The sequence below is a fragment of the Quercus robur genome, chromosome 6 (assembly GCF_932294415.1).
Source record: "Quercus robur chromosome 6, dhQueRobu3.1, whole genome shotgun sequence".
NCBI lineage: Eukaryota > Viridiplantae > Streptophyta > Magnoliopsida > Fagales > Fagaceae > Quercus > Quercus robur.
The window spans coordinates 47,323,144-47,343,621 of record NC_065539.1 but is presented as its reverse complement, the minus strand read 5'-3'; the positions used below and the strand labels follow the sequence as shown (position 1 = coordinate 47,343,621).

Genomic DNA, 20,478 nt, shown 5'->3' with positions numbered 1-20,478 from the left:
ATTGTGAAGCATGAAATTGGTGCATTCACATTGCCCCTAATTAGCCTCATTGATACGTTGCTAAGTTATGCAACTGAGAATTCCATATACGACAGAAATTGACCAAAGACTAATAGTGCTCATTTTTTTTAGTTTAGAAAACATTAATGCTTAGGTGAAACTTTAGAAATTAAAATTTCAAAAATACTTGATTGATAAACTTCAGGAATTAATAGTGCATTTCAACAAAAAGAAAAATAAAAAATAATGAGTGCCTCTGTAATATTCGTAATAATTGTAGAGCATATAATCTATATCAACTAATTGATGATCAGCCATAACGAGACTCCTTGACGCCACCAGCTTCTCTTTCTCACATACAATCCATATCAACTAATCAATGGTTAGTCATAACAAGATGCCTTGACGCCATCAGGTTCTCTTTCTCACAGCATATTATCGAGGAAACATATTTTTTCATACTAGTTCACATCGACTATTTCAAATACATTTCTACAATTGATAATGCAGAAATATTTAAATTTTAAATAGATCCCACATTTTAACCTATAAAAGTGAATATAAATGCATGAGAATGAAAACTTGTTACACATCTATATAAACTAAGGATAAAAGCTATTGAACACCACATGAAAAATTAATTGAAACTATGACACACTTGAACGATTTTCAAGCCGAGCGAGTCTAATAATCTCTACTCATAACCTAATTGTACACCTCATGCTTCCATTTGGCCCTCAAAGAAACAATTTCTTGCCCAAAACAATTATATCATATACTATAAAATAAATGTTGGGCTTAGAAGCCATGATTGCACCAAGTAACTTCACCAAATTACAACAATTTTTTTGATAAAACAATTTTTTTTTTTTTTAAAATATGCAACTTACATCAAAGTTTTAGTTGATAGAGATAACAACTTATTTGTTTTTATCATTTTTTTAAGATAAAATAACAATAAGTGTTTTAACAAAACATGCAACATGCATTTTAGATAAAATAACAATAAATGTTTTAACAAAACATGCAACATGCATCAAAGTTTCAATTGATAGAGACAACAACTTATTTAATCTTATCAATTTTTTATAAATTAATCATATCATATACTATATAATAAAAGTTAGAAGCCATGGCTATACTATGTGGTTTTACCAAATTATGGTTTTAAAAACTGAACTAAGGGCAAAACCGAATTTGTTTTTGGTTCCCAATTTCTCCCTGTTTTTTACCGGTTTTTCCTGGTTTTGACTGATTTTAAGCATTTTTTTCCTAACCAGACTGGCCTCTGGTTCCCAGTTCAACTGGTCAGACTGGCCGATCTGGTCTGGTTTTAAAACCTTGCAAATTACAACAATATTTTGGCTAAAACAATTTTTTAAATAGAGACAACAACTTATTTGTTCTTTTTTTAGAAAAAGTACCAATAAGTGTTTTAATCAAATATGTAACATGCATTTTAAATAAAATAACAATAAGTATTTTTTTTAAACATGCAACACGCATTTTAAATAAAATAACCATAAGTATTTTAACAAAATATGCAACATGCATCTAAATTTCACTTGATAGAGATAACAACTGAATTGTTCTTATCAATTTCTTTAAATAAAGTAATAATAAGTTTGTTAACAAAACATGCAACATGCATCTAAATTTCGATTGATAGAAACAACAACCTATTTGTTTTTGTCAATTTCTTTAAATAAAGTAATAATAAATGTTTTAACAAAACATACAACATGCATTTAAGTTTTAGAGATTTAAATCCTACTCCAACTAAGAATCTATTATCTAAATTTCAAAACTTATATATATTCACCAATTGTCTTTCTATAGAATCTCTCTTGCAACCCACGCTTTTTTTTTTCAAGTTGAAACTTCATATGTATTTGTTTTGGAAGGATATACATGTTGTATATCATATAAATTAGTTATTAGTTGAATGAACAAACTGTTTGAACAAAAAAGGCTCTCCTCGGTCAAGTCCGAGAAATGTATGTTCTTATATATTTCTCTTAAACTTATACAAAAATTACAATTCTTGGTTACATAGTGATGTTTTCTCTGGTTTTTCTCCTCATCCCCTCTGTGAGGGAGTTCATCCCTTTTATACTTCCTTTCTTTCTTTCATCTTAGCCCTCCACGTGTAGATCAAACTACTAATCTTCTTGATACTTGTCCCATTAGCACCTTCTTGAAGTCTTTGGGGGTAGCTATAAGGCTGAAAGTTACTGTTCAGACATCACTTCCACATTAATGCAGCCAAGGGGTTAGATGTAGAGTATTCAATGCGGTGGTAGCAACTTTCTTCTCAGATATTTCTCACTTCTCATTTGTCTTATATCTTTCTGACGCTTATCCATCCAAGCACGATTGCCTACTGCCCAGTACTTGATGGGCAGTCGAACTTTAGGCTTCTGTACTGTTGGCCAAGGTGGCATTGCTCCTCGGACAGCATCACCTACTCATCATGTCCTGGCCTCTTCCTCGGTCCAAAATTTATCTGCCTTCATTTGCACTGGTCTGTCATTGGGCTATTTGATATCCTCAAGCACGGCTCACGGCCCAATATTCTCATCTGAGCCCTTCATCCCTACATATATATATAACCGAAGCCGCTGAATTTCTCATAATTTTCTACATCAGCACAATATTTAAATTTATTTAAATAAAATTATTTTGATTTAGTTCAAATTTAACAAGGAATGAAATTAACTCTATCTCTATAACAAGTCCAACTTAAACTCATCATTATCATTTTTTTTAAAGTAAAATTATTTTTGTTTAAGCAAAACTTAACAAGGAGTGAAACTCTATCTCTCTAACAAGTCCAACTTAAACTCAAACTCAAACGTTGATAATCTATATAAAAACAAAAATTATGATAGGACTCAAAAAAAAAAAAAAAAAAAAAAAAGAGAGAGAGTCTCACATTGAAAATAGGACTCAAAAAAAAAAAAAAAAAAAGACTCACGTTGAAAAAAAAAACGATAGATTAAGAAAAAGAGAGAAAGAGAGAGAGACTCCTGTTAGGACTCTCTGTCCCCTCCTCAAAGTTTTAATAATTACCGCCTCAAAACCCTAAACTTAACTTCACTTTAGGATTCAAAAGAGAGAGAGAGAGACTCACATAACAAACAAACAAAATAAAGTTAGGATTAAGAAAAAAAGAAAGAAGAACTCCTATTAGGAGTCTATTTTCCCTCCTCAAAACCTTAGCAATTACCACCTCAAAATCCTAAACTTAACTTCACTTTAGGATTAAAAAAAAAAAAGAGAGAGAGTAACATGAAAAAAAACACAAGCAATCTGATTCAATTTTCTTTTTTGATTAATGAATTTTTTGTCAAATTTTTTTATATTATTATTATTAATAAAATTTCAATTCAACATATGTGGATATTTTTTATTATTATTATTAATGAATTTTATCTTTTACGTCGAATTTTTTATTTGCTTTCATATGTGCCTTGCATTTTCTTTCTATCTTATTCTTTTGTTATGTTTAGAATTGATTTTCTTTTGAGTATTTGGGTTAATCTCCATATTTATATTGACATTGTTTTTGTGGGTTTGTCTTTTGGGTTGAAATTTCTACTAATTTTTTTTTATTGTACATTGCAGATAAAAAATCTCTATTTTTTTGAAGAAAAATCAAAACTGCAACCTATGTCTTCTAGCCTATGGAACAATAAATTTTTATTTTGTATGTTATATATAAATTTGTTGAATTTGGTTTGGTTTTGAAGTAAAATTTGGGGATTCTATAAATTTTGAAGTTTTAAGTCTTAGGGTTTTTGGTATTTGCGTCTAGTAAGTTGATCTTAATTCTTCACATTAAATGTTTTTTATTTAGGTTCATGTGATTTTTTGTTTTCTTATTAAAAGCTATGATTTTTGGTTGATTAATTATTTGTTTGGATTAATTTCAATTAATTATTTGTATGGATTCAACATAAAAGAAAATGGAATTAGGTATTATAATTTTGATATTGTTCCATGTTTTGAATTGTCTATATTGTTATTTCTACGAGAAAGTCATATTACTGCTCAAATTTGAAACTTGATGTGTCTTCCTCATATCATGGTCTTTGTTTGTATATTTACAGTTTATATTAGTTTTTAGTGTGTGTGTATATATAACTATTGGGAGTTTTACTTTATTAATTTAAGAATTGTAAATTACTTTGTAGGTTTTGGTAACTATGCACTCACAACTCAATAACGTTCAATGTTAGACAACACATCTAAACTATGAAAAAGTATAAAAGTTAAATATTTTTTCATTTAAAAAAACAAAATACTAACTAGCAAAATGTCTATTTACTAATTGTTAGACTTTTTTTCAAAAGAGTCAATAGTTTTTCCATGCATCACACAAGTTAACGACTAGTAATAATCATTCATTTAATTATAAACGAATTTTAAAATTATATAATAATAACTCACTCAGATATTATTTCTCAAACTATATATATATATAAAGAGAATTCTGGATTAAATGATCCGTTTGGATAGAACTTATTTTGCTGAAATTTAAAACTGAAAACTGAAAATATTGTATCTAAATAATTTTTAAATGTGTGAATAGTGTCATAGGACCCATTTTTAATGAAAAGTTGAAATTTATGAAACCTGTGAGTGCACGAATGTACTGTTTACTGTTCACTATTTAGTGTTGACTTCGTCAACAACTACTGCCAAGCAAAAAAATAAAAAATAAAAAGAGAAAAACGCAGACTTAAAATGCAGACTGGTATCCAAACGTAGACAAAGTCGTGCACGGAACTTTCACCAGTGCCAACTGCCAAGTAAAACACTACGGTGAAGAAAACTATTTTGTTTTGATATTGGGACCCACGCAGAAACGAGTGCTTTAGATGCAACCAGGAGAAACAAGTTGGGCAGATCATAAATTTCTTATTGCCTGCACTGGATTGTTTGTCACCAAGCTAAAAGCCCTTAAGTCAGTAGTACTTATCATCTCAAAACTTTAAAGAAAACATTAAGAAGAAGAAATTGCAAATCACAAACCCCACCTCCAAATCGTCACTGCAAAGGTCATTAGTACTCCTACCAAATCTTCTTTAGCAATTCTAATACCATATAAAAATTCACTATTTTAATTATTTTATGTGACAAATTGTGACGGATTGTTTATGACTTTTACATAGACTCACTATTTACAATTTACCAAATGGACGAGTTGTGCTCCTAACAATTTTTTTTCTATTTTTTAAGCCTTGCCCATCCTCACAAGCATTGGTCCTTCTATATAAATCTCACTGATCTCGAGCACAAAACATCTAATCTGTTTTTGCTTAGAATATTCACAACTCATATATATCAAATAATCATGGCGAAGCAACAGCAAAGCCACGTTGTCATAGTCACATATCCCGCACAGGGTCATATAAACCCTGCCCTCCAATTCGCCATACGCCTCATTCGCTTGGGAGTGCATGTCACCTTCTTCACCACCGTTAGCGCCCACCATCGCCGCATGTTCAAAAGCACTCCTCCTAATGGCTTGTCGTTCGCCACCTTCTCTGACGGCTACGATGACGGAGTTATACCTGTGGACGACATTGGTAAACGATGGGATCAACTCAAACGCAATGGCTCCAAAACTCTCGCTGACCTCATTGTCTCCACCGCCAATAAACAACACATAGTTTACACACTGCTTGTACCTTGGGCTGCTGACGTGGCTCGTGAACTTCACCTTCCTTCCACGTTTCTTTGGATTCAACCTGCCATGGTTTTTGACATATATTACTACTACTTCAACGGTTTTGCCGATGTTATCAGAAACTACGACAATGACTGCCCCTCATCTTCGATAGAGTTACCGGGACTACCATTACTCATGGCTAGCCGTGACCTTCCCTCCTTTTTGCTTGCTTCCAATCCTTACACTTATGCTCTCCCAATATATCAAGCCCACCTTGAAGTGCTTGAAAAAGAGAGCAATCCGAGAATTCTGGTGAATACCTTTGATGCACTAGAGCCTGAGGCCTTGAAGGCGATTGAAAAGTTTAATTTGGTTGCAGTTGGACCTCTACTTCCATCAGATAAGTCATTTGGAGGAGATGTTTCCAAAGACTACATCGAATGGCTCAACTCTAAGCCTGAATCATCGGTTATTTATGTTTCATTTGGGAGCTTAGCAGTCTTAATGAAGCAACAAATGGAGGAAATTGCACGCGGACTGTTGGGTTGTGGGAGGCCCTTCTTGTGGGTCATAAGAGCTAAGGAAAATGGAGAAGAAGAGAAGTTGAGTTGCAGAGAGGAATTGGAACAAATGGGAATGATAGTGCCATGGTGTTCCCAGGTGGAGGTTTTGTCGCATCCTTCACTAGGATGCTTCGTGACACATTGTGGGTGGAATTCAACTTTAGAGAGTTTGGTTTTAGGGGTGCCAATGGTAGCATTTCCACAACAGTCTGATCAAGGGACTAATGCAAAGCTAACTGAAGATGTGTGGAAGACAGGAGTGAGGGTGATGGTGAATAAGGATGGGATTGTTGAAGGTGATGAGATTAAGAGGTGTTTGGAATTGGTTGTGGGAGATGGAGAGAGAGGGGAAGCAATTAGAAGGAATGCCAAGAAATGGAAGGAGTTGGCTATGGAGGCTGCCAATGAATTTGGTTCTTCCTATAACAATCTTAAAGCTTTTGTGGATGAGATTGGTGAAGGTAATGCCATTGCTAAAAGAGTGTAGGTTTGCTGTTGAAATAATTTTACGTCCACTTTTATATATTAAAATATGTATATTTTTGCATATTAATTGTGAATATAGATATAAAATAGTAGAAATAAACGACCGTAAGATATGTGGTTGATTTATGTTTTTTGCCTTTGTCTTATCTTGACTTTCTCTATTGTTACTAGGTTGGCAAATCATCTAAAGTAGCTTGGAAAATATATAATTATGGTTTGGTTTGTGTAATAACTATATACATATATCGTCTTCTAACATTTGTGGACCTCACATTTTGTACTATAAAATTGGTTGGTAGCAATTAGCCAATTACATCTTAATGAATTTTCTTGTACTTCACTATCTAAGAGTACTAAGCAAAACTTGCTTCTATCCCAAAAGATAAAAAATAAAAGATTAAGCAAATCCTATTTGTGATTTTTTTTTTAATGGAAAATGTCACTTCTAGAACATATTAATACATAACCAAAAGTGTAAAAAAATAAAATAAAAGGTTAAGAAAATCCTACTTGTGAATTTATTTTAAATGGAAAATGTCACGACAAGGGTAGTAACTGATAACTATGAAGACAATTAATAACTCAAAAGATTGTCTTGAAAGAAAAAATAATTGTTTATTATGCACACCAAAGCTATATATGTAGATAATTGAAGAAATGGATCCGGCCCATTCATATCTCATACCTTTTTTTTCCATTTGAGCTCTCTCTGCAGGGAAAAATGCCCACACGCCCCTGAACTTTGGAGTAGTAGTCATGATACCCCCTAAACTTTTATATTAACCAATTTACTCCTTAAACGTTCCACAACTGCCAAATCAATACATCATTTAGTCTAATGTTAAAACATTAACAGAAGTGGCACATGAGACTCACATGAACTTAAAAAAACACAGTCCCAAAAATTTGAAACGTGATAGAAAGAAGAAAGAAGAAAGAAGAGAGACGAACGAACCTAGGTTGCAATGGTGTTGCCAAAGATGATTTTGATTTGGAGATTTAGGGTTGCAGGGATTTTGATGGCTGTTTAAATTATTGGGAAGAAGGAAGTTTTTGGTCTTTTAAGTTTGTGTCACTTAAGCAATACACATGTGCAAGGGTGGCTCCAGGATTTTTGTCCAAGGGAGTCAATAAGAAATATAAATTATATAAAATCTAAAACAAAAGAGACTTGAATATATCAATATCACCACCAAAAAAAAAAAAATGAAATTCTATAATTGTCTTCTACGAGGTTTCATATTTTGAAACCATTGCATGATAGATTCATTATCAATCCTACGAGCTATTTCTTTTTCAATGTACACAGTCAAACAATCATTTAACCACTGATCCCCCATTCGATTACGCAATTCATTTTTGATATATTTCATTGCTGAAAAACTTCTTTCCACTGTTGCAGTCGCAACAGGAAAGGTCAAAACTAACTTTACAAGCAAATATACCAATGTATATATAACATCCTTATTTTTCTCCACCATCTTTCTAGCAAGGTCCCCAATTCCTTTAAGCTCTAAAAACTCGTCATTGGAGCGCATATCAACAATGTAAGTCTGAAGTTGATTATCAAGTGCCAATACATTTGTCTCAGAAAAATCAAATGGATAGAACTTTTCAAGATGAGTCAATTTTTGTATATCAAAAGCCAAAAATGAATCACTTGGATTCAAGCGAGTCATACAAAGTAGCAACTCAGTAGTCACCTCTGAAAGATTATTAAGCTCTTGAAGTTGCAGATCTATGACTTTAAAAAATAAATCAACACGATTGTGATGTAAATTTGTAATTTGTGGGAGCGTTGTGTCGTGGCCTCACACCAACTACAAATATTTTTCTCCATGTTCAAGATAGGAATATCATGCTTGCTACAAAATGTGGATACTTCAGTCAATAGAGCTTCCCATTCATCATCTCTCATCATCAGCAATCGTTGCTTAGACACTCTGACAAGTGTCATAACATTTACAATATCTTGATTTTTCTTTTACAATGCTATTGACAACTCATTTGTGATCCCCAAAATATTTTTCATCAAGTGTAAAGCAAAGGAAAATTCAAAAGATAGAATTAACCTTAAAATAAATCGAGCTTCAACTCTTTGCTCAGAGAGTAGGCTATCCTTTTCAATCATCTCAAGTACATCAACTGTGGAAGAGAACATCAAAATCAAGTTGAGAATTTTCCTATAATGTGATCCCCAACGTGTATCACCAGCACGTTTAAGACTTGTCTCTTGGTTCAAACCTTGCCCACTTTCAAGTTCACCCAAGTTTAATGCTTCTGTAATTTTGGCAAGCTGTGCATTTCGTAAAAATTCTCGTCTTTTACAAGAAGCTCCAACAATAGTGACTATTTTGCTAACCAAGCTAAAAAATTCAGCAATATCAATACGTTTGTTAGCAACAAATACAAGAGTTAACTGAAGTTGATGAGCAAAGCAATGGACATAAAATGCTGATTTATTCTCCTTCAGAATTAAAGTTTTAAGACCATTGAATTCACCTTGCATGTTACTGGCCCCATCATAACCTTGCCTACGTAGTCTTGATAAACGCAATGCATATTTACTGAATAAAAATTCAATTGCAACTTTTAGAGACAAAGCGGAGGTATCTGCTACATGTACAATGCCAAGAAATCGCTCTATAACAATTCCCTTTTTGTCCACATAACGCAAAACAACAGCCATTTGTTTTTTTATTGAGATATCATGGGACTCATCAACTAAAATTGAAAAGAACCCACTGCCAAGATCTTCAATGATGGCATCGGTAGTTTTATATGCAACTGCATTCACAATGTCTTTTTGAATATTAGGATGGGTTAGCTTGCTGTTTTTTGGAGTTTTCTGCAACACTTCATTAATAACATCATTATGATCTGCCAAAAATTGTAGAAGCTCAAGAAAATTTCCTTTATCACTTGAATCATCAGATTCATCATGACCATGAAAAGCTAACCCCTGATGCAAAAGGAATCTTATACAATACACAGCTAACCACAAAACATTTCAACCCAAGCATTTCGGTCAAAAAAAAAAAACCCAAGCTGGACCAAAAAAACCCACTATCGCCAATAAGCTCCTACCATCACCGATTAAGCTCAACCGTCGCCAATTAAGCTCCCACCGTCGCCAATAAGCTCCGTTAAGAGCCAACTGTCGCCAATTAAGCTCAACAGCGACGCTTCAGCTCGCTAATCACAACGCTTCAACTCGCCGATCTCGACACTTCAGCTTGCCATTGGCGACGATTCAGCTCGCTGTTGGCGACATTTCAGGTTGTCAATTAAGAGCCAACAGTCAATCGCGACGCTCAACGATGACGCTTCAGCTTGTCGATCGCGACACTCAGCTCGTCGATCGCAACGATTCAGCTCGCCGTTGGTGACGCTTCAGGTCGCCGATCGTTGGCGACGCTTCAAGTCGCCGACGACATTCAGTTCATGACGCTTCATCCGGCAACGCTTCCAACGACGCTTCAGTTTGCAACCCTTCGCCTCCCACCCAACTGGCAACCCTTTTGTTTGATACAGTAATGGGTATATGCATTTTTGTTTAGTTTGGGTATTTGATATTTACTGTGTAATGGTTGTGAAGAAAGTTTCTTATATATGTACTTATCAATTGCTGTAATTCTTTTTAATTTCTAGGTTCTTATTGTTTGGATGATTCTAGTTTTGGATCCTCACTCTCTTGGTTTGGTTTCCACATTGATACCAGTGTTAGATATATGTAGTGTACAAGTTCATATACATTAGGTGTAATGTATGAACTCAAAATGAGATTACCCATCTTTTAAATTTTCTTGTGTTGATTATTGCTCAGGTAATGATACTCTGATTGCACAATGGGATTGTGTCCTCTGATTGTTATTTTACTTTATTTAATGGGGGATTGTTCTCTAGATTATGTTTTAGATACATTGTGCTACTCTATTCATATTTCTTGCAAGACAAAAGATGAGATTTTTTTTTCCCTAATTGCTAGTTTTTTCTATCATCCATTTTGATGACAAAAATGAGTGTTCAATCTGAGAAATGAATATTAGGATGGCATTGTCTCTAAAACCAAGTTGATGAAGGTTTTTTTGGGGGGGGGGGGGGGGGGGTGGGGGGGTCCTTTGTTATATATATTATCTTTTGTGATTAGCATAGAATGAGTATATAGACTATAGAGATATATGAATGACATTACAGGTGAAGTGAATGGTTTTGTGGAATTAGAATTTAACACTAGTATTGATGAGGATCATGATGGCACTGATTAGTTTAAACAAAAGCACTTTAATGTTACTTAAAATACTGCCAATGCACTTTAAGGCAGAAGCTTAAGGATTTGGGTATATATGTACTTAACATAAAAGTTTAAAATTGATGCATAATAGGTGTAATTTGAGCTTTCCATCTTGATTGAAAGGTATTGTGAGATTTGGTTACAGTCTAATATTTAATGAGCTTTTACAAGCTTTTCTTTAACTTTTGTACTTATAATTTAACTTTTCTTTTGCAGACTAAATACACATTGTTTGCAGTAACTTTGGATTTTTTCTGAAAGTTGTAAACTGAGCTTGAGCAAAGTAAGTAAATTCTAGTTAAAAACTTACAAAACTGTATACTTGTGATGTTGGAAATTGGATTTGTGGTGGTATGTTGTGTTGGAGCCAGTAGGTGGCTTGCATGGTGTTATAAGGTGGTTTAAACTAATATTGGGAGTGTTTTTCATTTCTTGCAAATGTTAATAAGTATTTTTTATTAGATATGATGAATAGTATTTTATTTGATTTGAATACTTGTAAAACTCTATACTTGTGATGTTGGTGATTGGTTTTGTGATGGTATGTTGTGTTAGAGCAAGCGGGTGGCTTGCATGGTGTTATAAGGTGGTTTAAACTAATATTAGGAGTGTTTAAGTATTAATATAGACTTGTGCATTCATGAATGGGATAGAACTTTATCTAAGTAGCTTATAGATTTAGATGTTAGAATACATTATGCAAGAATTGTCCTTATTTTACTAAAGTAGCATTCATCTTGTAATTGTAGTCAAACATGGATAAAAGTTGGATGACAATGGGTAAGACACCCAATGGCAAATTAAGCCATCCATATATTGAATGGGTCAATGCATTTATTAATTTCGCAAGAGCGGATGTTTATTTTTGAATTCATGAAATTTTGTACTTAAACTCAACCTCTCAATTGATATTGTTCAAATTCTTGCTTATTGGTATTATCCTTGATGATTGTTATTGTTATTTTTTGCTTTCTTCCAGGAATTTATTGTTTTCCAATTCACCAAATTATGAGATCCAATTCTTCAGTTCCTTAAAAATTCAATCAATATTACCAATAGTTGGGCAAAAGTAGTTATAGAAATTGACTATTTCTCAATCTTCATATGGGTTACTCATTTTATTCTACCAAATGTTGTTAAATGCTATAACTGTCTAATCAATATTCCCAAAGTTTTGGTTGTCCTGTGAAGGAATGACTGAATTCAATCAGCCTTTTCTTGTAAATGATGGAATGGCTAAAACCACCCTTAGAGATACAGGTGACTTTCTTGTGGTAGTAATTGTGTGCAAGTAAGGGGCAGCAACTAAATAGGTAGCAAGACTCCCCTTAATTAAAAGCTTAGATCTTTGAATTCCTTTAGAATGAAGTAGCTATGAAACCCCTTCTATGTACTTTGATTGAAAAGGCCCCATATGTGTAACACTTAATGTAGCTTCCTATTTTAGCTATTTATTTGATGAGCACTGTTGGTTACACACGTGTGTGTATACATGTGTTTTATAGCTAAAACCCATGATTTCATGTTTGAAATAGTGGATTAAACCCATGTTTTTAGTTACAAAACACGTGTGTATACACACCTATATAATAAGATTTAGCTTTATTTAATATGGGAGAAATTTTTTATTGATCTCTAACTCAATTATGTTAATTAAGGTTTGGAAGTTGGTTTAACTTGCATTCATTGGTTTGCTACTTGCATACAATTTTCTTTTTCATTGACAATCTCAATGAAACACCATAAATGTGGTGGATAGATATTGTATTTAGTTAGGGCATCAATCAATTGAATTAAGTTCTTATTTTCTTTTTCCATTTTGGTGCCTTTGGTAAACTTTTAATGCTATCTAGTTTGTGATTTGTTGAAAGGTTTTAAATACATGTCATATCCATTGGTATCATACAACTTTCTTGTTTTCCAATTCTAGAGGATAGAAGACAAGGGAGAGGAATATGGCTCATACATCAAATCTGGAGAGTTTATATGGTTTGTAAGAGAAACTGGTAAATTTCTCTACAGTAACTTTAGTTTCTTTTATTTATCGACTTGGATTTATGAAAAGTTGATTCCATCCTTGCAGGGTCTACTGAGAGCATACATGGAACAATTGTTTTCCTTCACGAGGCTCCAACACAATCTTACAGCTATCGAGTTGTTATGTCTGAGGTTGTAAGGCTAGATTTTCTTTTAGATCTTACAGTATACCTCTATTTTATAAATTATTTACTATTAGTTTCCTTCTCTTGTTTACTCATACAGTTCTTCCATAAACATATAAATTCATATATTTTGGTTCAAGAAAGAATTTTAAAGTCTGACACAAACTTATGATCTAGAACATCGCTTGCTAACTACTCAAAATCTCCTTTTTTCCTCGTTGTTCAGGTTTGAAAAATCTTGCAAAGGAAAATCCATAGGAATGGTATTTATGATGAACTATAAACATTATATTATTTATGTTATAGAACATACAAAGGTGTCCTAAATTTTTAGAGGAATATATCAATTCCCCAGCATCATGTTTACAAAGTCTTCTCTAGTAACCACCGCCTCATCTAATTCCTCGATGGAGTATATCCAACGGCTAGAAAATGAGATAATTGAGTTCAAAGAGGCAAGAGTTAGGGACCAAGAGGAGCGAGCTAGGGACCAAGAGGCACGAGCTAAGCAAAAAGAGGTCCAAAAGAATATTCTTAACTTTTTGAGGAGCAAGGGTTATGATGACGCTCTTACCTATGGGGGTGGTTCAACTTCAAGTTAAAATACTTTTTGGTTAGTAATTTATTTTAGCAATTGACCCACATTACATGATGTGACTACTCTTAATGCATTATTAGAAATGTTTCTTATAACATAGTTAATGTTTTTACTTTACGATTTTAATGTAATATTGTTTTTATATTTGTGTAAATTTCTTATTGGTGGCTTTTAGGAGATTTACTTTTGGCATTACATGAAGACATATGAGGACACCTTCCGTTAGTTCTAATTATATTATGCTACATTTTTTGTATTGTTATAAAATATCTTGAGTTATTGTATATGTTGCAAACAATTATTGTATGGAAGGAGTTTGAATTGGATACTTGTTTTATTTTTTACTTGTGGAATATATGGATCTTCTTTTATAAATGTGTTATTGAAATAAATGTGTTATTCAAATGTGAGGTTTTAATAATGTAATGACAGATTACAGGTTAATATCAAAGCCATGAAAAAAATAAAAACGGAAAATAAGTTTTAGTGACAAATTTTTTCATCACAAATATAACAACGAAAAATTGTTTTAGTGACGAAATATTTCATCGCTAAATGTAAAAAATTTTGTAAGAAATGGTTTTAGTAACGAAAATTTTCGTCGCTATATTTGCCTGGATTTTCTTTAAAATAGTTTTAGTGACGAACTTTTTCGTCACTATATGTACCCGATCATAGTTTTAGTGACGAAATATTTCGTCACTAAATAGTGTTTTTAGTGAGGAAAACATTTAATGACGAAACGTTTTCGTCGCAAAAAGTTTTTTTTTTAAAACAAATCGGACTTTTAGTGACGAAATTTTTCGTCGCCAAGACATTTAGTGACAGGGTTTCAGTGACAAAATGAGCTTCATCACTAAAAGTCCGATTTCGTCGCTAAAGGTTCTTAGTGACGAAAAACTGGACTTTTAGTGACGAATTTTTTCGTCACTAAAAATACATTTTGTTGTAGTATATTTGTCAAATGCTTTTGTTGTGTAACTAAAATTAATTCAAAATTATAAGTTATTTATGTAATACACCGCTCTGTACGGTTCATTACTAACTAGGTTATATATATATAACCTAATGAGCATATTTTTTATACTATTTTTATTTAAATATTTTGTATGCGAAGATCTTGAACCTAAAAAATTATAATTGAGCTGAACAATCTCATGCACCTATCCTCATTCAATTTAAGAGATACTATTGAAATAATCTATTATTTTTATTTTGTGTTGTATTTAGTATAATTTCACGTACAATGATTGTGAACTGATATTGTATATGTAGTATTCAATAGTGATTTTCAAAATTGTATCCATAATAACAATGTAATGAGAAACTTGGTATAACTAATATCATGAAAATTGCAAGGAAAAACCATTTTAGTACCTCTAAATCAAGGACAGAGCCAAGACTTGTAGATAGGATGGCAACTTTGCTGCTGCTTGTGTGCAATGGCTTAGGGGTTGTTTGGATGCTTTTTTTTCATCACTCAATTTCTGTCACTCGTCACTCGTCACTCATCACTCATCACTCATCACTTTAAAATATCCTACCCGTTTGGCACCATTACTCACTTGCCATCACTCAATATTTTTCAACTGTTTGTGGGACCCACACACTAACCCAATGTCAGTTGACTTTTCTCTCTCCTTTTTTTTTCTTTTTCCCCTGCCTCTCCCCTTCGTTTTTCTCTGCTTTTCTCTTCCTTTTCCCCTGTTTTTCTCTTCTTTTCTCTTCATCCATGTTAACACATATTTTAATCAAGCCCACCATGATCCTTATTTTCATGCTTTTCCCAGATCTACAATATAACCAAATGGCTATCCAGTAATAAAAAAAAAGGACAATAGAAAAGAAAAGAAGAAAAAAAAAAGAACCAAACCCAGAAAGTGAAATGAAAAGAAAAGAAGAAAAAGAAGAAGAAGAAGAAGAAGAAGAAGAAGAAGAGGAGAATAGAGAGAGGTGTGTCCCAGACCTGTGAAAGACAAAAAAAAAAAAAAAAAAAAAAAAAAAAAAAAAAAAAAGGTTGGTTGGAGACAGGAAAAAGTCTGACCGTGGGACCCATATGTAATTTTAATTAAAAAAATGTCATTAAAAACAGAGTTATGGAAACTGGAAACAGCTAAAATGTGTTTTCAGTTTCCATAACTCATAACTCAAAAATCAGAGAATTGAGTGATGAAAACAAAAAACTGGTAACAGAGTTATGTGGTGCCAAACGGACTTCTCAACTATGGGTCCCACCATTTTTGAGTTATGAGTTATGGAAACAGAGTTATGAGTTATGAAAATCACTCATCCAAACAGCCCCTTAGCCACTGGGGGTTTTTTTTTTTTTTTTGTGACTTTGATGCATGTTGTTGGGTGGGGACAATTATTTTGTTTGAAATTTTTTAAAAGAGATCAGGTTTTTTGTTTTAGGTAAAATTGGTTGATTAGACTTTTTTTTTTTTTTTTTTAGCTTCACTATTGGAAATTTTCGTTATTGGGCTAATTTTTTTGGCCATGTATATTTTGTTTAAAATTTTAAATTTATAGATTTTTTATGGTCTTTTAAAAGAAGAAAATGCTAGAACTACAAATTTTTTTACAAATTGCTAATGTAGTGAGTAGTTATTGGTAAGTAAAAAAGTGGTGTAAGTGGTTGGCCTATATGCGAATCAATAAGAATTTGCTACCTCAATAGTTTAGAAAATTTTGTGACTATTACATCACTCTTAAAAAAATTAATGATATTATTAAGGGGGCAAAGTGTAATTTTAAAGAACAAAATTGCTAAAATTAATACCTAGTATATATTCTAATATTTAAATTAAAAAATTCCGCCGGGGGGGGGGGGGGGCCATTGCCCCCCTAAGTCAAAGGCTACCTCCGTCCCTGCTCTAAAAATCTTAGTCAAACTAATATCTTATGTGTTTAATAACTCAATCTAACATCAATAGCACCGCTTCAATTTATCATTCTCGTGCGTAAGCACGGATTACATACTAATATTTAGTAATGCTATAGTTTTTTGTTTCACAATTTACAAATTAATAAGTTGTATTTGAATCCAGCAAAAAAAAAAAAAAAAAGTATTTTGAGAGAGAGAGAGAGATTTTAAGTTTTATTAAGTTTTTCAAATTACAATAGGTTTTATTTTGTATTTGAATTCAATTTGCATCTCTCTTTTTCTCCCTAAACTTGAAATTGTTAGATTTGTAGTGAGAAATTACGATATGTATTTGTTAATTTTGTCTTTAATTTCTTATTGTATTGGTTAATTAGAATTCCATTAACGGACTAAAATTTGTTGTTCATTTTGTGTTTTCTTTCATGGTCTTTTTTTTTTTTTTTTTTTTTGGTATTTTGCTGTTGATGTATGTTGGTTGAGGTTTTAATTAATACTAGATGCAAACCCACAAGATGCATGAGAAAATGTAATATAATTTTAAATTTTTTCTCGGAGCAATAAAATTATTTTATAAGAATATAATGTCAAATTTGTAGGACTCATATCTCTAATTTTTAATACCTGTTTTTGTTTGAATTTTTAAGCCCAAATATAATAAAATTTCATACTTTTCAACTCAAAAATTAAGAAAGAAAATTGAAATTTTAAGCCAAAAACTGAAAAGACAACTTAGAATAAATTTAAGACCCAATTAGTCCAAAATAGACACCAAAGTGGAACAATTGAACCGATTTGACCGAAATACAGTAATAAACCTAAGTGGACCGAATGGACCAAAATACAATAATAGACCTAAGTGGACCGAACGGACCAAACTGAACTAAAATGGACCGAATTATAATCAAAATGGACCAAAGTAGACAAAAATGCTACGTTGATATGACTTAACATGAGTGTAATAATAAATACTACGTTTCAGTTTTTAGATATTATATAAATATAGATGTACATATGGATTTTAATATATATATATATATATATAATTATCTTATACATTATGCTTTTATGAGGCTCACATGTTATGAGAGAGATAATACATATACTTGATGTACAAGATTCGTTCTAATTTATGGAGTCTAATATGTACAAGAAGCAATGTTTTGATTGTATGCACCCGAATGTGGTTATATGTAAAATAGGCTTCACTTACCATCTTTGCTAGGCCAATTCAGCTAATTGAATTTGTAGAAGCAATAAAATTAAATTTAAGTAAAAGGGAATTGTTCCTTATATGCTTTTGTTGCGGTTCCTTTGATCCTTTCATTTTAAGATTCAGATTTTTCCCTCCTAATATTTTATCATAATCAACTGAACTAAAATACAGGACTTATAGGCCTGGATCCGAAGGATTTACAGAACAATATTGAATTCATAGACGAATAAAATTTTGAGAGAAGCTTATGTAAATTTCAAATTTTGAATACCTCAGTCATCGATTGTGAATGTATTGGCACAGTGATTGGTGGCTGGGTCCATAAATAACTCAAAATAATCTAATATATTTCTGGGCGTAACATGTGACTCTTTGAGCCTAGCTAGGAAGAAACCAAGACAGATTAATAAGAAGTATTGTAGCTAGCTAATGACCTGCACTAATAGTATTAGTATAGGACTGCTTTTTAATTTCCCTAATCCGCGTTGAACTAATTCTAGACATTTACAGCAAGTGCATGTAATATTTCATGTAATGCAGAGAAGTAATTATATGATTTATTTATATGATGATCATTATCAAAAATAAATAAATTTTATGATCATTAGAACATCTCTTAAAAGATGACTAAAGAACAAAGAGATTAGTCAAAGAAAGTCATAATGAAAATGACATATTTCGGTTTATCAAAAAAAAAGAAGACGTATTTTGGCAAATCTTGCTCACAATAAGATCATGGTCTCAGCCTTGGTGCTATAAGCTCTGATCTCACAAGATTTTGGCAGTTTGATTCTTGAAACTCATAAATGATTGTTTCTCAATGGATTCTAAATTTGTGCTATGGGATCAGTGAGTCATGAAATTAAATTGACATGGCAAAACAAAACAGTGTTTTCGAGGTGTAAAACAAAAAACAAAGAAGAAACAGCACAACCGCAATCAAACGCTAGGAAATTAAGGTGTAGACTATTCAGTGCCAAAAATGTAAAAGAAGGAAAATGAATAATAAAACATAACTTTATTATAAACTCAACACTCACTTTCTCATAACTCATGATAAGGAGAAAGGATAACATTTGAGCAAGAGTTCATTAGAAATTTATTATGATTTTTTCAATTCAATAATTATTGTAGCTATCACCATCAACCTGGTGATATACCAAGAACAACAACAACGCTTCACCGCTAGCCGTTAAGACAGAAATCCTTGCGCACAAAAATCTGCCAGTATAGATGACCACCCACCATCTTGATCACATGATCTAAGAATGAAACGTTGTACACCATTTTTTTTTTTTTTTTTAAATTTGCCTCCTTTGCTTTTCAACATGCAAGAAATGGTTTGCAAAGATGAGTTTATATAGGCTTAATGCAAAGCAAAGATGTGAATATTTATGACTCACTAACTTTCAAATGTTACACCTCATATTATCACAATTACGCATTCAAGGGTTTTGCTATTATGTTATGATTCTGTTTCTATACTAAGCAAACGTAGGGAACAAGTTTTATTCACATTGTCTTTATTCACAACATTATCTAGATAATATAATAAAAACAGCCGGGTATAAACATGATCTTCAATTTTTTTTTTTTTTTATTAAAAAACTTTCCATTAAATAACAAATCTAAAATTTATATGCTCGGCTGGCTTTTCTTAAAAATAAAAATAAAATAAAAAAATACAGATAATATATGTACAGGTCCTTTGTATTATTCATTGTCAATTTGTAATTTTCTTGTTAAACTCTTACCATTTCAAGAAAACCTCATGAGGAAGTAATGAAAATTTTTAACCTCATACACATAACATTAATAAGAAATTATCAAATTTTAGGATTTTTTTATAAAAAAGAGACGTCAACTCATTAAATCATAGAAGCCAAATCGACCTGAATTACATGAATAATATCTTATGGCACATCTTTCATCTAGACAAGTAAATTTCATAAAATTTTAAGATAGAGATGCAAAGTTCATAGAAAGTGGACAGTAAATCTGGGGGACCGCTAAATTAATCACAAGTTGCCCAATTGGTGTAAATTAATTCTAAGCCACTAAATAGAAATATCTTTAGACTATGTTGAAAAAAATAATTCTCTCAAAATTTACAAAAACATGAAAAATTCCAAAGCCCATTATAGACAATAAAGTCATACTTCTATATGTTATCCATTAGAATGACTGATTAATTAGTTTTTAAAAATAAAAATAGCGAATTCTTTAAGCCATCAAAGTATTTAACATTAAATTGGTGATAAACTTAAGCACAATAATCTATTTGAGAAAAAGGTAAGCGAAATTCTATTTACTGTCTAGTTTTCACAATCTCGAAGGTTGACTTTCCATAAGGATAATTTAGAGAGATAAAAAAAATTGCCAAATTAAACTGATTCTGTGTCACAACGTGACAAAACTTGATGTTTAAATGTTGATTTGGGCTCAAGCTAAATTAGCTTTTATTACTAAAAAGCTGGTTCCTAAATAAAAACATGTTGCCGATTTAAAGAGAGTAAAAGACATAACTACGCCGTAGGTTTCTTCTTCATGAACCCTTTAATTTATATGCATGTTTATTCCCTGTTCTTACGCAATTAGTAT

The 20,478-nt window shown here is 32.0% G+C and overlaps 2 protein-coding genes across 2 annotated transcripts; one reads left to right on the top strand and one right to left on the bottom strand.

Moving 5' to 3' along the window:
* Nucleotides 1-5,213: 5,213 nt before the first annotated feature.
* On the top strand, nucleotides 5,214-6,865 carry LOC126689129 (phloretin 4'-O-glucosyltransferase-like). Its single transcript, XM_050384186.1, has one exon. It carries the CDS (start codon nucleotides 5,360-5,362, stop codon nucleotides 6,725-6,727), a length of 1,368 nt encoding a protein of 455 aa, XP_050240143.1. The 5' UTR covers nucleotides 5,214-5,359; the 3' UTR covers nucleotides 6,728-6,865.
* Nucleotides 6,866-7,940: 1,075 nt separating this feature from the next.
* On the bottom strand, nucleotides 7,941-10,519 carry LOC126690285 (uncharacterized). Its single transcript, XM_050385397.1, has 4 exons — nucleotides 10,445-10,519; nucleotides 8,799-9,688; nucleotides 8,551-8,669; nucleotides 7,941-8,464 (listed from the first exon to the last, which is right to left on the bottom strand). Exons 1-4 carry the CDS (start codon nucleotides 10,517-10,519, stop codon nucleotides 7,941-7,943), a joined length of 1,608 nt encoding a protein of 535 aa, XP_050241354.1.
* Between the last annotated feature and the right edge of the window lie 9,959 nt (nucleotides 10,520-20,478).

Excerpts from the sequence above, each read along its gene's own strand:
- LOC126689129 (XM_050384186.1), top strand. The coding sequence starts at position 5,360 with ATGGCGAAGCAACAGCAAAGCCACGTTGTCATAGTCACATATCCCGCA.
- LOC126690285 (XM_050385397.1), bottom strand. The coding sequence starts at position 10,519 with ATGGGTAATCTCATTTTGAGTTCATACATTACACCTAATGTATATGAA. Across the intron at positions 8,670-8,798 it reads GAAGCTCGATTTATTTTAAG|AGTGTCTAAGCAACGATTGC; the intron begins GTTAATTCTATC and ends GACACTTGTCAG. Across the intron at positions 8,465-8,550 it reads GAACATGGAGAAAAATATTT|ATCTGCAACTTCAAGAGCTT; the intron begins GTAGTTGGTGTG and ends TTAAAGTCATAG.